Raw genomic sequence first — 17,896 nt, 5'->3', positions numbered from 1 at the left:
GCTCCTTATCGAACCCGGTGGAAGTCTAGTAGCTTCTTCAAACTATCGCCAGTCATGAAAAGATCCGGTCAAATGACACGAGTTTAGATCTATGAACAAGGCACGAAATGGAAAAGAATCGGCGACAGGCCACATCAGGCCTACACTTCAGAGCCGACATCACTATGTTATGTTATGTTATGAGAGCGATGATTAGGTTAATTTACAATGCATTTGTTAAATGGAGTTGAAAAAGCCAAGGTGTCGAATGAAACCAATGTATATACTTGTGTGCCAAGTTTATTGGAAACTGGATCTCGTTGAAATTAATTTCTCTTCTTACGACTGATTGCCGCACTCGAATTGGAAACAACAAGCATGCAAACCTCAACTAGCGCACTATTCTAGGCCGTGTATTGAAGAACAAAAAGTAACTTCTTAAGAAATGACCATCACAACGTAAAGTTGTGCAAACAACGGAAAATGAACGGATACGAACAATTATATTATTTACACAATATACATGGGGTATTTAGGTGTTAACTTGCCAAACTGAACACAAGAATACATGCAGTTCAATACAAGCATAGCGTTTGTCCACCATATCATATTCATTGCAGAGGTTAAAGGAATAATTTCAAGTGTAATACGAGTGCACTACTTCTAGACAGTGCACTTATGCCCTAAACATGAGATAATTGTTACGGTGCAGCCGCTGCGTCCGAATTCTTAAGCAGGAGTCTACAGGACTAACACTCATTTAGCACGAGGCCGCACACAAAAATATCACTTGTAAGATTGTAACACATTATGGATTTTTTCGCTTGACGGTTGTTAGTATGGACATGGAGAGAATGGAATTGCTTGAGAACTTTCAACGCAATACTCAAAAAGGAGCAAATATGTCACAAGAGCAAACCTTGCCCCGTCGTACAGTAACAATTACGGAAATGCAACAGAGGATTGTAGTAAATTCAATGAATAATAGCAACCATACTTCATAATTACATGTCAAAAAAATAATAGAAAAATGTATAAAGTGCACTCAAAAAATTCACAGAACATGAATTTAGGAATATATGACAGGCTGATTAGCGAAATTTAGCGGTTTTGATCGAGGTATTGTTCCAGCCCGCGCTGAACATTCCAACTTTATCGTTGACAAGAAGCTAACATTGCAGCACTGCACGGTGCATATAACCTTGCTAAGGAAATATTTACGTTCCATTTTGTATGAGAGTATTTTTAAGATTCTATAAGATAAGGAATATCAGTCCTGGCGCTTGAATTTGAGTGAGCTGAGAGAGAAATTAAGAGTGTTAATTGAGAGTGAACATTTCTCTTTTCTCCACAATGCATATGAAAACAATAACTCATCGCAACATTAGACGTATTTCAGCAGTAAATTACTATATATTTACAGAGCGTCTCCACCAAAAACATTCTACTGACCAGTCACTCTTCGTTGGATTAGCCGCCGTATGGATTATCACAATAAATCTATTTAATCTACGGTGGCAGTTAAATAAGCTCGACATGTCCGGACTTGAGGAGCTCTTGTATGCTGCTGTACATCATTAAATGCTGGTCACCTGCCACCAGGTCAACTTCTTCGTCAGCATTTTCGCCCACTTGATCACTAATAAGAACACCAGGCGAATCTTTCAGTACTTTCAGGAAGACATAACCGTTCATGTTAGGGACAACACTCATTTTCTTGGCATCAAATTCTGCGAGTTTCTCGTGAGTGATGTGTCGTAAGACGAGCTTGTTGAAGTGAGACTCGATGCTCTGGGCATAAGACTTGGCGTAGTCCAGCTCCTGGGGGGACAGCAAGGCTAGACTAGGGTCGTCCAGCTCACCATGCTTTTCGAGCAGGTAATGCGTGAAGCGCTCAATTTTCAGGAGCCGACATCTGAGGTAGCTGGCTACCACGTACCTCACGCGCTCCAGCTCCATGCGATGTATTGCGAGACGCAAATCAGTTTTCTTACATCTTCTCAAGTTGTTGTTCATCTGCGTGATCTGGTCGAGCATGCAGTCGACCAGTTCACTCTGGTGGCACTCGAGAGTTGGAGACAGACGTTCAGTTCTCCACAAGCTCTCAATTTTTAGAAGAACTTCAGCAGCTGTCACAACCTGACTTTCATCGTCGTCGGAAGCGCTTAATATATCGTCTGTTATATCAGCCATTTTCATAAGTCAAATGTTGGTCAAACTTTGCGTGAATAATTTAAAAAAATAATAGTGATAGTTCTGGGATCAAGTATGTAGAATAATAACGAGGGAAATTAATTTTAATTTCTAAGTTCAAATAAAAGCTGCAAAGAAAATAAACAATCTGAATTAGTAAATATCAAAATTGTTTCAATGCACAGGCTTCACGATCAGCCTGAAAGGTCGTTAGTCTACTTGAGGAAGTTCTGACTCAATTCCTCCATAATGCGGCTAACTGCGATAAAAACCTCATGTTCTTTGCTGAAGCATCAGAATCAAATATCACAGCTCTTTCATGAGCAAGTCAGGTGGCTGTCCTTACTATGCATTTGTTACATTATTAGTTGTTATATTCATCCCTTATTAAGATTTTCCCATTGAAAATGTAGTAAGAGACAAATTTTACATGTACAAGGGAAAGTAACTATTGGATAACAATAATACTGCATGATGGTACTTGCGATGTACTACTTCATATACTGGTATTACAATATTGCGATGGTACGCAATGACTGATGGATGACTGGGCACCCTGCGAGGAGCTGTCAGTTTTTCCCTTAACCTCTACCGTATAATTCTAAACAATCCTCAGTCTTAAGCTCATACATTTTAGAAAGGATAGACAACAACCAGAAAGCAGCCTGTCTAGTTTCTTTTTCATTTTAAAGTTAACTTAGCCCATTTAGACCTGGGAGTACTCAACTCCAGTTAATTTTGTATCCCTCTTTATTCATTCTGTTTATTTGTGTACATAAAGAAGATTCACAGAACTTGTCACATTTAGTATCTCATTTAAGGTTCGTTCCTCCAGTGGCAGACATATGAGCATACACCAGAAGAGGGGAGGGGGGCAGAAGGAAGGCAGAAGCCACCACCTCTGCAGGATTGCTAGGGGAGAATATATGGACATGGCTGAGGGGAAGAAATGGCGAGCAGCAATTGGTGACAACCCAAACCTAAACATTTACGATGACAGGCCACAGCTGTGGCCAACCATAGCCGTAACTGGGAACAGCTTGGCAGTGGCTGAGCCATAGCTGTGACTGGGAACAGCTGTGGTCCAGCCATAGCAGTGACTGGGAACAGCTGTGGTCCAGCCATTGCAGAGACTGGGAACAGCTGTGGCCCAGCCATTTCAGAGACTGGGAACAGCTGTGGCCCAGCCATTGCAGTGACTGGGAACAGCTGTGGCCCAACTATTAACTGTTCACCAATACATTATTGAGTGATAACTTCAAGGAATTTTAATTTTATGAAGAGTAATATTGAAAATTTGCAGTATTTTCTTTGATTAACTGTTGCACGGTTCAAACATACCTATATTAAGAGGTGGCCTGGGACTGCTATGTCCAAAATACATAACTACCGTAAAATGGGGTAACTTTGACCACTTTTTTTCAAAATGATGCCATTTTTTTACTAGATAAGTTAAACTTGAATTGAAACATGCAAAATACAGGTCTATACTCTACCTTTACTCACCAAAAATTGCTGGCTCCTGCCTCCCATAGTTTTGATGTAATTTCAAAAAAAGTGATGGTCTTTGTTACCCCAGCTCTTGGGGTATCTTTGACCGGGTGGTGAAATCAAGTTTATTTTTTGGTAAAATAACTCCAAATAACTCCAGGTTTTGGTGCATTGTAGTAGAACTCTTCTAGTTACATATGCAAATGACAAATTTGTGGGACGTGTCATAGCTTGCAAATTGGGGGCACCGCCCCCCAATAGGCAAAATGTGACCACCTAATGGCAGCCGTGACGGGGTAACATTGACCGGCTTGGAAATTAAGTTAAAATTACCATATATAAGACTCTGTAGAGTCTGAAACATAAAGAAAAAACATTAATAGGTGTATGAAACATAAAATATGTTATATAGGTACCTATGGTAATTTTAACTTAATTTCCAAGCCGGTCAATGTTACCCCGTCATAATCATTAGGTGGTCAAAGTTTCCCCATTGGGGGTTGGCACCCCTCATTTGCAAACTATGACACTTTCCTAAAATTTGTCTTTTGCATATGTAACTAGAAGAGTTCTACTACAATGCATCAAAACCTGGAGTTATTTTACCAATAAATAAAAAAATTGGAGGGGGTACTCCGACAGGCTTTAAATAGTAGCTCTTTTTTGTGGGTCACATTATTAATTTTTTAACCTATTAGATATGCAAACTTTTTAAATCTTTCTATTGTGTTACATAGCCTCAGTATTAGGCCTTTGATGCCATTGACAAAATTTTTCTATGTCAAATCATTTTTGAGTTTTGGGGGTTTTTGTTAAAAAAACGAAAAGTGGTCGAAGTTACCCCACCGGTCAAAGTAACCCCATTTTACGGTACCAAGGATATAAGATTCACATGTACGAGGAAGAATGAACTCAACTACAATACAGAACATGCCAGAGCAATGCCTTGCACAATATTTGATGGCAGATTAGATGGGAGCAGCATGCTGTAACTATGTTTCTTTAGGAGCTAATCAGCAACTCTTTGATCTGATGTAATTAGATGCATGAGATCACAATGGGCCCGGGGCGCAATGTAATTGTCACTTTAGGTTAGGGGAGGGCAGTTCCTCCATCTAACAAAGGGGATGAGTTATTCCATAATCATGCCAAGCTGGTAAATAAAATGTATAAAAAAAATTTTAAAGACCACGTTTTTCATATGGACTCAAAAGTAGAAAATAATTTTTCGGCAGCTACTGATCTCTGTTTGCTTTCATTCTCTTGGTCTTTTGTATTTCAGTTAAAATATTTTACAACATCTAAAACGAAAAACGTGGGGCGCATATGTATTTAATTGTTTGGTGATTACTTGATATGATGAATATGATGGTTCATTGAACATTTGATAAGTGTATTGCTGATATAATTAGAAATAGTGGTTGAATTCAAAATTGAAATTAAGGCATGCCTAAATGAAGATGCGCCCCACATTTTTCGTTTTAGATGTAAAATATTTTAACTGAAATACAAAAGACCAAGAGAATGAAAGCAAACAGAGATCAGTAGCTGCCAAAAAATTATTTTCTACTTTTGAGTCCACATGAAAAACGTGGTCTTTAAAAATTTTTTTATACATTTTATTTTCTACTTTTTAGTTGTTTTAAGTATTTTATTTTCTCATTTTTTGTCCGTTGCTACACACGAAACACGTTGTTGCGAGCCAATTTACTTGACTTGATGTACGTATCGATGATACGAAGCGTATCATCGATATACGCAGTCTAAACACGAATATCCTCTCGAGGATGACGTGCATTAAAGGTTCCAACCCCTGCTTGTGAGTTCCTTTAGAGTTTATACGCCTGGAAACGTGCAACAAATTATTGATTATTGTATTGTTATCGGGAGCTGAGCTTCCCTAAAAGTTTCAGAGCGCTAGCTAATGGGAAAGTTGGTGAAATATCGATTGCAAGATTTGATCATCACAGACACGAAAGCGAGCTAAGAAAAACGTGGTAATATGGCAGATGCCACCGATAAAAACACTTGGTTTCAAGGTCAACTTTACCCATCCCTATGACAGTTGTCCAATTTCTTTAATGAAAATTTAGAAAAATGGCACATTTATTGCCTGATTTTTCTGAAAATCATCTGTGAAATGATTGCCTTTACCTGTGATTTTTGGAAAATTCTGCCCAATATTCCTGATTAGTAATAATGAGTAAAATGACTGGTAATATTGAAATAAGAAGTCCTAGACTGAAAAAAATAAATCTATTTAGTTTAGTGGCTTCAACCTCATATTAAGCATTAACTGTGCTGAAGCACTTGGATAAAGTTAACTTACAATATGCATAATAATTTAAATAAATTTTATTTAAATCTAAGTTTGAGGGTTTTATTAAAATCTAATTAACTTTATAATTTTATGGCTAAAAAACAAGATCCATTAAAAAAATAATAGCGGTTTCAGCATTTATTAGACCGGACGCTTGTCACTGATTCATTGCAGAACATCCACAGCTTGTTTCAGACTTGAACTCACAACTCACTGCTTCAATTTTGCTTTACTTAATCTTAACCGCCCGGCCTCCTTGCCGATTCTGACCAGAAACTGGCGCACAGAGCTGGGATCAAACCTGCGCCTCACTGGCCTCTGCTCCAATCTTGGTACTCTGAACTTTAACCACTGGGCCACCCTGCACCCATTATTCGCAACCTTTACATGGAATTGTAGTTTTTCTTCTTATTATTCACATTTTTTTCAGCTCTTAAGAAATTTTAGCAAATTCAGGATTAGAAATTTCCAATTAATACTGAAATATATAATATTGCAACTTCAAAGTGATATATTACTATATAATTACTATATAATCTATATAATCTATTTATTATATATAATAAATTATAATATAATATATAATAATTTTTTATATATAATCTATTTATTACTATATAATCTTACAGCCTAGTTGTGCAGTTGTGTTACCAGGGCCCCAGGGGCAGGCAATTAGAAAGGAAACAGTTCATCTAGTCAATCTAGTGAGAATCTTGCCATCCCAAAATTGGCTGGTAAGCTACAGTAAAGGTGAATAGCCTGTGCCCTTTGGCAGCCCATTCAGGATTCAGCCATTTGTAATATTCATATTGGCATGTTTTCCTAAAATTGCTGGTAAAAACAATCACTTCAAACTTCAGAGAATTTTTAAAATTGCATGTATAAAGTACATTTTTCTCCATTTTTTTCACTGAAAAAATTGGTAAAATGCCCATGGTCAGGAAGATGTGCCAGGTGCGCAGGAATTATTTTGTCATTTTAACAACCTGCGCGGTGTGCCGTACTACGTTGGTAAAAAAATGCGCCGTGCGCCGTACTTTAGAAAGCTAAAATAGTTCTACTATTTTAGTCGACAATATATGCGAGTATATTTACTACGCGAGTCGAACTGACAATAATAAAATGTAAGACATGTCCGGGTTACTTCTGACTCTTCCGCTTGTCCGCCTTGTCGGATACGGAACGTACGGTAATCGTAAACTGCGGCTATTATACATACGAAATGTAAACAGACGGTGTTCAGTGTAGCCATATGACTTTGGAGAAAATTTCTTCTAAAATAAAGTTCTAGATTTCTCATTCACCAAATTTCCGGGATTGCGCGAACACGTGCGCACATAGTGACAAACCAGAGATTTTTTAGAATCAATTCATTTTTAATTTCCTCATTTACTCAAGACTTAAACCAATTTCTTATGTAAGGTAATGCTGGTATCCATGATACTTTACTGGTCTACTTATAGGACTCAAAAATGAACTTGAGGGAGAGTCTAAAAAACTCTCTGCTTTGCCACTATGCGTGCGCAAAGAGAATCAATTTTCATTACATTGCACCAACTGAGCACAGCAATAGCTTAAAAAAAGTGAAAATGCGCGGGAAAATTCACCAAAAACATACATCATCCTGAGTGTGGTAAAATGCCATACAAATGGGCAAAATAGAACAGATTAATGGGAGTTTGCGTCCAATTAACAATTTAACATAACAGGTGGCTCCAGTCCCGAGTCCAAACTCCAAACAGACCAGCATTCCATTTCCACTTTGGACTATACCACTAACCACTGACCACTGTACATACTACATAGCAATGATAGCATCAGCATCTGGCCCAGCTCTACTGCTCTAGCTGAGCGTGAGCTGCAAAAGTTGATATTCTGCTGTAGCCTGTAAGTGCTCAGTTAAGAACTTAAAAAAGTTTCCCCATAAAATCAAATTTACTCAACTTTCATAATTTCTGCATTTTCTTGATGTGATTTATTTGAGAAATTTATTGGACTCAACAGGCAGCTGGCTCAACTTGATGCTCAAAATTGGTTATCTTAGAATCTTTAGGAATACAATTTACAAATAAAATTAGTGGATAAATAAATATTGAAACATTTTAAAGCAAAAAAAGTCATCATCACAAATTCACTATGAATCATTCATTGTTAAACATTATAGCCTTTATAGGTAATGATGACAGTTCAGTGAGTTCACAGTTTTCACACGTATGAATGATGGCAGTTAGGCGGGCCTAACACACATGGACATGACAGTGATGACACACGTCAGTGCCACAGTTCAGTAACTTCAGTGTTCACACTGTCACTGTGAGTCTCTGAGACTGTGACACTGACGAGCATCGAGTGACAGTCGACAGTTCACAACTTCATAATCATAGTCATAGTACTTCACAGTTCAACGACAACAATCAACACCTGCAGCTTGAAATCTCGAATATTGCAGCACACAGCTGTAAGTGTAGTATATATAATTTTTCAATTGTAAATAGAGAGATACAATTTTAAAATAATTGAATAAATTTTTCGTGTACCTAAATTATTATTTGTAGCCTGTAGGTATGCATCAAGTCGACAATATGGCGACATGTTTAAATAAATAATGAAAAAATAAAATGACAATAAACCACATACTAACGAAACCAATCGAGTTTCATATTAAATGATTAGCTTTTTCAAGAAACCTGGAAACGTTCGAGAAAGGTGTCTCCATCATTTCTATTAGTACACGAAAACGGGAACTATACTCAAATTCGCGCGCCGCCGGGCGTCAAGCTGTCGACTAACGCTCATATTTAGTTGGGCTACGGGCGGTTGACGTGAGATGCACGTTATAGGCTGATATTTAATTTTCAGATTAGAGGAATTATCTTTTTACCGCCAAATTGGACTTTCATGTCACCTCAAAAAATCAATGGTTTTCTATTAATTTCACGTTTTCTTTCATTTTTTCGAAAAATTCACACGAACAAAAAAAGTCTTAGATTTTTTTTACACATGTGTACCAAGTTTCAAAGTTATCTGTCTGTAAATGAACGAAATAAAATTTCCAATATCCAATGGCAATTTCCAATATCTAGTGGAAATTTTATTTCGGTTATTTACGGACGGATCACTTTAAAACTTGGTACACATATGTAAAAGATCAATCTAAGATTTTTTGTTCGTGTAAATTTTTCGAAAAAAGTGAAGGAAAACGTGAAATTCTCAGAAAACCGCCAAAAAGGGGGCACTGTAGAAATCTATCTCCTCCTCGAATTTTCCAGCTACAACATCAAGACGCATATCATTCGATGCGTAAGGACCATATCCATCGATTGGTCCTTGCTGTTTTTCGAAATTATAATTTTGTGGGTGGGGAGGGCATTTTTCGAAAAAACTGTGATTCCCCCCCCCAACCCTTTCCAATTCCCCCCCCCCCTTTTTTTCAAAATATTTTCTGAACTATAACGAAATTGAAAAAAAAGGTACGACAAATCTCTAGATCTTTTATTTGCGAATCGAACGGTATATCTCTCATTGCTGTAGCTTAAAAACTCAAGAGGAGATAGGTTTGCAGTGACAATAAGTGTGAATGTTCAGGAGAGCGCGGCAAAGTCCCGAGCGCCTCGAAATAGGCATTTAAAATGGCATGAATACAAGACTAGACGTTACTGCAGCTGAAATTCAGTCAAGGCTGGTGGGAACGACTGCATGAACACCATCCCACACGACAGCAGCCGGGTAACTAAAGATCAGCGTCTTTAGGTCGTCTATTTATGTGCCCAGCCGGTAATTTTCGCCTATCTTAAATGTGAAAGAACACTTCTACCCTAACTTTTTCGCGATCTGTCGTCAAGGCATAAATCAACGAACAGATATGATTTTGGTACCGTTGGATAGGTCAGAATGTCAGCTTTAAGGCTTGTAGTCAGAATGCAGCGAAGTCCGAGAACGATGTTTTCACGACCATCGTGTAAAATCCTTGATCTGCCAGAAGCTCGGCCAGTCGCTACCCTCGAGCTTGGACTCTTTGTAAAATGATATCCTAGCCAGTCCCTTTCTCGCGGCAACTGGTCGCTTTCAGGTGGCCGAGGAATGGCCAACGGACGGCTATAACTAATTGGACTAGGCCGATCACTGGCCACGTATTATTCTTTGCCTCTTCATTGAGTTCGCATTCATCATGCCGCCCGTCGTGAACTGACAGTCGAGTAATTTACGACGTCTCTTTCCCCTCATACCTTCCACAACGCCTCCATTTGAGCAGCTAGTATGCGGTATTTTCCCTCCGCATATCAGCAGGTTCGATCGTAACTATTTTTTAGAAATAATATTTACAACAAGGAGGCTGATCAAAGAATGCCGAGTATACCATTCAATGGAGAATAAAAATTACAACCCGTTTACATCTCGAAAAAAGTATAAAAGTCGCAGACTTGATGAACAATAATATTCAAAGTTCCTTGAAATTTCCTCTCATTAAAACTCTTTTTGTTATGTTAAAATATGTTAAAACTCATATTTTTTGTTCCTGTCCACCGTTTAAAAATAAATAGCTGGGTAAGCATGGAAAAATCCATATCGCCATCTCATTTACGAGTGGAGTAAAGTCTATTCTAAGTTGTGAAGAAACGCATAGGAAAGAGCCGAGCCTGTTCGAAGTCTCTCGGTTCTCAATCAGGGCCTTAAGAGGCCCGTTCAACGCGCTCAGCCGCGGTAGTCGTCTATGGGGATTCTTAACTATGAATTCGACAGATAACTCCTCTAATAAATAAGATAAAAATCTGAAATTTGGAATGCTATCCTGGCTAATTATTTTCAATCTGTGGACATTAAGATAAATTATGTAAACTTTGTATTACCAGTGTTATCGCTAACGAAAATTTTGAACCATGAGGATCGTAAAACGAGCGACTTTTCTAACATTTTCGCGATACCAGTTTGTTTAACTCGTTATTCGTCATTGATCGCTATACCAAGCATTTCTGAATAATTTTTCTGGTGGTAGTTATATTCGTTTTTAACAACAGGTCCGTGAATTTTCCGTAGATTTAATCGAGATTTGCCNGTCTATAATAGTCACACAAGTACTATTTGTACGATTATGGTCCTTTAAATAATAGCTGTCGTCAATTCCTGTGAAAAGTTATATGAGAAACAAAACAACCTGTAACAGTACAGGGAAAGCGAAAATGGGGGATGGAGCCTCAAGCTTTTCTAAACCTGTGCCAATTCATTCAGGAACTCGATAATTATCTACGTAACTTTTAGGCGATGATAGTTAACATATGACAATATAAGACCTGCATGCCATAAGTGTTATGTTACGTGCATATAATATCCGGCGCAATTTATTCGTTCACCAATCAATCGCTTTCCCTTCCCTCCCCATGAGTTCCTTGCCACCATAACTGTGCTGCCAGACCTCATGCCTTGCTGCCGAGAAAATTTTACACCGAGTTTGGCCGGTAGGCTCCGAGAAGACTTCGCCTGTCTTTGATGCAGGCTCTTAAGGTGGTGCTTGAGAGCCGCGAGGTCCCGGACAGGTTCCTAAGCAGTTCTTCACTAATTAGGGTGAACTTTACTCCACTCGTAAATGAGATGACGATCTGAAATTTTCCATACTTATCTAGGTATTTATTTACAATCCGTGTAACGGAACAAAAATATGTTAGCTTTGTATAACACCAGTTATGATAGATGCTAATTTTGTACCTCGCTGTTAATTAAACCGGCATCTTATCGAAATTTTTGAGACGTTAAGGTGTAGTACTATTTATTCTCTATCTGATGTTACTAAATACATGTCAGAATCAACATCCATTTTGTAAATATTCACGGCCAAGAAATGTTTTCATCACTGCTAAACAGGACTTTTCACATTTTCATTGGATGCTAGCGCTGAGCACGCTGAAAGTGTCGTACGCTCATAAATCTCTGGCTTGAAGTGCCTACCCTTGTCTAAGAGGGCAAGAGGGGAAGGGGATAGAGGGGATAGAGGGTAGAGGGGAAGACATCCTCTACCCCTCCTCGTATGAGGTAGACAGGCTGCACTGCTCACCCTCCCCTGTTCCCTCCTATGGCCCTGTGTTAAAGGGCTAGCACGTTTATTACAACACTCCATTGTTAGTTCGTTGGCGACAACCCTTGTGACAACATGCGATTCTCTCGTAAGCAAACGAAAAGCCCAAGACTGTGTCTTTCAGCATACCGAATCAATAGAGGATTACAGTTAAAAAGATGGAGGTAAGATTTATCACATTTTATTGCTTATTATGAAATATGAAGATAACAACATAAGTGAGTAATACATAAAATTATAGTTTAAAATTAATTTATCTCTTTAAGTTTCCTGCCATTAACATGTTGATGGTAAATATTAATGCTTGCAATTATGTAATACCGATTTTCAAGTCTTTGTTCAATATTGTATCAATGTTGTTCTTTGCTCCGCAGGAAACAACAAAATCTCCTAAAGGATCTAAACGCATCGGCTTCGGGTGAAAATGTCGCCAACAATATCACTCCAACTGTGGATCTTACTAGCGATGAAGACGATCTGAGTGATTTAGTGATCGAAATTTCGGAGGAAGCGAGCGTGCAGGATGCTAACCCATATAATAATAGTGAAGAGTTGAGCATGCTGAATGCCGGATCAGATCGAAGCAGTGTTGTGTCTAATACAAACAGTGACATTCTACAAGTGTTTCAAAATGCATTAAAACCATTAAGTGGTAGGAGGCTCTTCGATGTCAAAAATCTTTTTAGTGATGTGTGTAAAATGGCGTTGCATTATACCAACATGTGTTCATTTTACAATTTCATTTTTGTAAGAGAGGTCCGACGAGGGCTTTACGCTACTTTTTGAATTCCAATGTAGCATGTGCAATTTAAAAATGTGTGTCCGTACTGAAGAAGAAAGTCCTGAGGAAGGAGTTCATTCATCAAATTATTCAGCAGTGTCAGGTGCTCTAGCTATAGGCATCGGAAGGTCGCAAGCTTCAGAATTTTTGGGATCACTCAGCGTTCCTTTCGTCACTCAAAACACATATCATAAATACGAGCAACGTGTTAGTGACAAATGGATCGAAACATCTTTGGAAAGCATGCAAGTCGCGGCTCAAGAAGAAAAAGATTTGGCCATCCGAGAAAATAGAGTAGATGCAAATGGTATCCCTAAGATATTAGTTACTGCAGATGGTGCCTGGTCTAAGCGATCGTATGGGNCTGTCTCTTATACACATCTAGATGTGTATAAGAGACAGTCTGTAACCTTCCCTCGACGTACCTATATAAAGAGAAAATAATTAATAGTCTAGTGACAATATGTTTTTCGTTCAGAAATTTGTACTCTATGAATTAAATATCATCGAAATTATTTAGGTATTGAATGTGATGTATTTTTGAATGTTTTGTATGTGTTTTTGTTTTTGAATGTGATGTATCTTTGGGACCTGGCCCCGAGCATGTCAAAGTGTCGTACGTTGTCGCGACACTTTCCTTAGCGGTCATAAATTAGCTCGCGTGAAGTGGCCGAGTCCATCGTCTACCCTCTTCCTAGGGGGTAGAGGGTCAACCTCCTTACCCCCTTACCCTCCTGGCTATAACAGTGATATTCTACGAGTGTTCGAAAATGCGTTACAACCATTAAATGGTAGGAGGCTCTTCGATGTTGCGGGAGAGGGTTCCAAGTTCAAGGTCAGATGAAAGTTACCGGACGAAGTAAATGTTATTTCGTGACCTGGATACCAGAAGATATACACATAACTGTTGTTGATTTTGAACCGATGTTTTGGAATTTTCTCGAATTTTGTCATGTAGCCGAGACGATATGAGAATAGGAACCCTCATAAAATTTACACACACACCCATCCCCTCTAACAATCGCCACTGCTGTGCCACAACCTCCCTTTCTCTCCATCCCCCTGCTGCGGTACTCCTCCCCACCCAGACCCTCTTTGTGGGCTGGCTAACAGACTACACATCAAGGCACTTCGTGCCAGTGTCGCTGTCGGTACGAGGAAACTATTGGTCTGAATTACAGCCTTTGTAGTTTAATATATCTTAATTACCAGTTAAAGTTAGAATTTCGACGCTTTTCTGTAACCTTCTTTTTACGTGCCTATAATATTAACGTGCCCCCCAAAAAATAATTAGTACCTAATCTAGCGACAATTTGTCTTTCGTAAATAAACCCGCACATCGGAGGTGGGGGTAGAGGGGAGGGGTGTGAGGGAACAGCTCACTGAGCTCAGCTGCCTAAACACCTTTCAGCTGCCTTCTCTTCCCAAGTCTATGCACATACAAGTTGTATTCTATTAATATATTCACTTAATAACATAAGTAAAATTTCGGCGCGTATCTGTAACCTTATTTTTACGTGCCCATAGAAATGACATGATTACGAAAAAATAATTAATAATCTAGCGATAATTTGTCTTTCGTGTAGAAATTTATACTATTTAAATTAAATATCACAGACACTATTTCGGTTTTGAATATAATGCATTTATATACTGGGGATGAGAATATAAACAAATAAAAATAATTAAATTAATTAATTACAATAAAAAATTCAATTTATGCTTATATATTTTTAAGGTTTGGCGCAATCATTGTTTTATGTTTATTTGTTTTTTTTTTAAGATCGCGCGATCGCGCTGTAAATAGCAAAGAATTTGCTGGCAGTAGTCAAAGCTCATTCATTACATGCTGCACTGTTGTGAGCTTGTACGGTGGTCCAGCCCGACATGGCCTGAGCAAGCACGCATTCCTATACGGCATCGCGTCGGCCAGACGTATGATAACCAGCCCTCACGCGTCTCGGCAGCAAACTCGAGCAAGCTCGCTGTGGAGTTCGGGCGGCTTTGAATACAAACCTTAAAGCGCCCCATACACTAGCGTATCTGACTCGCGAGTCCGGCTAACTGATTCTGACTCTCGGATCTGATCTGGCGAGATTTCTCCATACACCTACGTACTTTGCTCGCAGAGCCCAGTCGTGAAGATGAGTCATCGGAGGCAAGTTGCTGCTGCTGCCATCATTTTGAGTGAGCTCGGAGGAGTGAAAAAGCAACGGAGAAAACGATCTATATGGTCGAAAGGATGGCTTGTCAATCGACAAAGATTCAGCCATATAAATTTGCTAAATTTCATTCGCGACGATAGTCGAAACGACTATCGAAACTATTTAAGGATGTCTGCAGAAAACTTCAATGTCCTTTTGGACCAAGTCAAACCCTTCATAGCAAAACGAGATACTGTACTTCGGAAAGCTATAACAGCGGAGGAACGGCTAATTGCTACTCGACGCTTTTTAGCCACCGGACGGTAAAGAAAACGGCATAACTATGAACTGTGTTTATTTCCTTTTTATTCCATTATTTATTGTAGATGAAATTTGTGTTAAACAAATTAGTTAAATTGTAGAAAAATGTATACACGCACATCAGTTTGAATTTCTTAATATTATTAATCATCAAATTAGAACGTGTTCTCGGCCTCTTCGTCATTTGATTTTGAGATGGAGGTTGAATAATTTGTTATAGTAGTTACATAAGAAGACGCTGCTTCTGTCTCATGACAAGGAACAGCTGAATAACTACAGTGAGAAATGAAATGGTCATTTGTCAAAGTGTTCTTTAACCCTTTTAAGAGGACGTCATTAATCAACTTGTCAGCAATATCTCTTTGAGAAACAGGCATGCGGCGAAATTTAGCTGCATACGTCTTGGTTAGGTCATCGTATTCATCCTCCGGTCTATTTAGTACAGCAGAAGCCTTTTCTAGAAGTGCTTTGCGTTGGCGCACTTCCTCTTCAGCACTATAATTTTTTGTTCGCTTTGGTGAAATTCTTTTCCGCTTTGTGGACGAAGTCTGTGATTCACTGTACAATAATTCTTCATTGTCGGCGTTGTTCCCATCTTCGTTTGGCTCGGCCTATAGAATAAATTAAAATATAAATAGATAGGTATTGTTATATTCGCTACTGCAATACTGTTGAAGAATGCATTATGCACTCCAAGTTATACTTTTAAAATAATCTAAATTCTATTGTGTTTCGTTTCAGTTTCCATCATCGTGCGAGGAATGGCTGAAAATCGCACACGAATTCGCACGTCTACATAGCAACTGAACTCGAGCCGAGCCCCACAGCAAGCAGTGGAAGCCCTGGCACGGCTCGCATGTTTTTGCCCACCTCGGCTCGTTTGGCGCCACATTTCCGGTCAGACGAGTTAGACTCGCGAGTCGGACTCTATGGTGTATGGGGCCCTTTAAGGTGAGACTAAAAACCGGAGAAGTGAAATTTGCGATTTTTGTCCCAGAAAATCAGGCGGTAAAGGGTTAAAATAATGTATTCTCAAGATTTATAATAACTATTTTAAGTTAGAGATTGATATTTTTCAAGTTAGCATCGTCGCAAAAAATCTTACATTGATATATCAATAACCTATTCCTACTTTTTTACTGTAATCTAGATTTTCAATTTTCTACGGCATTTAGTGATAACATGTGTTACGCTATAATTATTTTTTTACAAAAGAGATTACAAAGCCAATAACAGCGAGAGTCATTCTTCAGTTAACAATGTGAAGGTGGAAACCGTGTTTCTATGGAGTATAATACATGATACACTAGTTAAGATAATCATTGTTAATGCGACCCAGTTAACATATTATGTATAATTATAGAACAATTGTTTTCCCGAAATAGCTTTAATAAAGAAGAACCTTATGAGTTGGGCCTAAGCCTAGATCCTGTAACAGATCCTATAATCCTCCTAACCCAATTTTATGTAGTTCTCCGAAGTAACTACGAGAATTTTATATTTGTTCAGCACAAATGGCTATCAGTTGGAAATAATGGCAATGCAACGCTAAATTTGCAAGTTTTAGGTGAAATCTGCACCACTTAGTGTGATGATGAATTTAGGCAGTAAGTTTATTTGGAATGAGTAAAATCGAAAGTGCAGCAGATGCTTGCACATATTTTTTAAAAGCGTCCTATGTCTTCAAAGGATATACAGGCAATTAATTTTGTAAAATAATCATTGTCAACTTGACAAATGATCGATTATCACCGCAAACCAACAAGAAGCGGGAGACAACAGTTTGTGATAGTGTGTAGGGAGGGTCTATAAGGGTTCTCGTGTTGCTTAGGGCCCCATGTCCACTCCGCACGAACGATTCCGATCATCAGAGTACACTGATTCAAATTTTACTGTGGTGTGTTAATTAAGCCCCATACCACGTCCAAAAACAATTAACTCCTATCAGTGGATATTAAGGCCAAGGTAATTAGAGTTATTTCAATAGGACAGACTGGAATTGCTGAGGAACGGCTTGATGTAATTGGTCGGTAAATTACAACAACATCAATAATTAACACTTTATTCGATTAGGCTCACGTGACCATCATCACGTGCTCGATGATGATGATCGCGGGAGGAATTGGGCGACCAGCCAGTAGTGAAGACGTCTCGGTGACGGTAGTGAAGACCGAGCCGTCGAGGTGCTGATTCTTCTACGCGTGGTGAGACGTGACGTGACGTTGTCGTGGTGATGTTACTGAGACACGTAATGTCGAGTCCAGGGCACGATGAGCGTCGTTACACAGGCACGAGATGAGCGTCGTTATTCAGGCACGAGATGAGCGTCGTTACTCAGGCACGAGATGAGCGTCGTTACACAGGCACGAGATGAGCGTCGTTACTCAGGCACGAGATGAGCGTCGTTACACAGGCACGAGATGAGCGTTGTTACACAGGCACGAGATGTTGAGTTTACACGTTGCGAGGCAGGAATGATTCTTATATCGCCGATGTGAGGTCACTGCGAAACAGAACTATACGTTAATTCACGACACCATTTGATGAGTGAGCAAGTTATCACGTCAGCTTAAGGCATGGCAAAATCGATTAACACAAAA

At 38.9% G+C, this 17,896-nt stretch overlaps 1 protein-coding gene across 1 annotated transcript; it reads right to left on the bottom strand.

Annotated features, from left to right (window-relative positions):
• Nucleotides 1–263: 263 nt before the first annotated feature.
• On the bottom strand, nt 264–2,301 carry LOC108664718 (DNA replication complex GINS protein SLD5-like). The gene has a single exon (XM_018151386.2). It carries the CDS (start codon nt 2,176–2,178, stop codon nt 1,501–1,503), a length of 678 nt encoding a protein of 225 aa, XP_018006875.1. The 5' UTR covers nt 2,179–2,301; the 3' UTR covers nt 264–1,500.
• Nucleotides 2,302–17,896: the final 15,595 nt, after the last annotated feature.

The sequence above is a fragment of the Hyalella azteca genome, unplaced genomic scaffold, assembly GCF_000764305.2.
Source record: "Hyalella azteca isolate HAZT.00-mixed unplaced genomic scaffold, Hazt_2.0.2 contig15393, whole genome shotgun sequence".
NCBI lineage: Eukaryota > Metazoa > Arthropoda > Malacostraca > Amphipoda > Hyalellidae > Hyalella > Hyalella azteca.
Note: the sequence above shows the minus strand (reverse complement) of the source record. Positions and strands in the feature narration are given on the sequence as shown.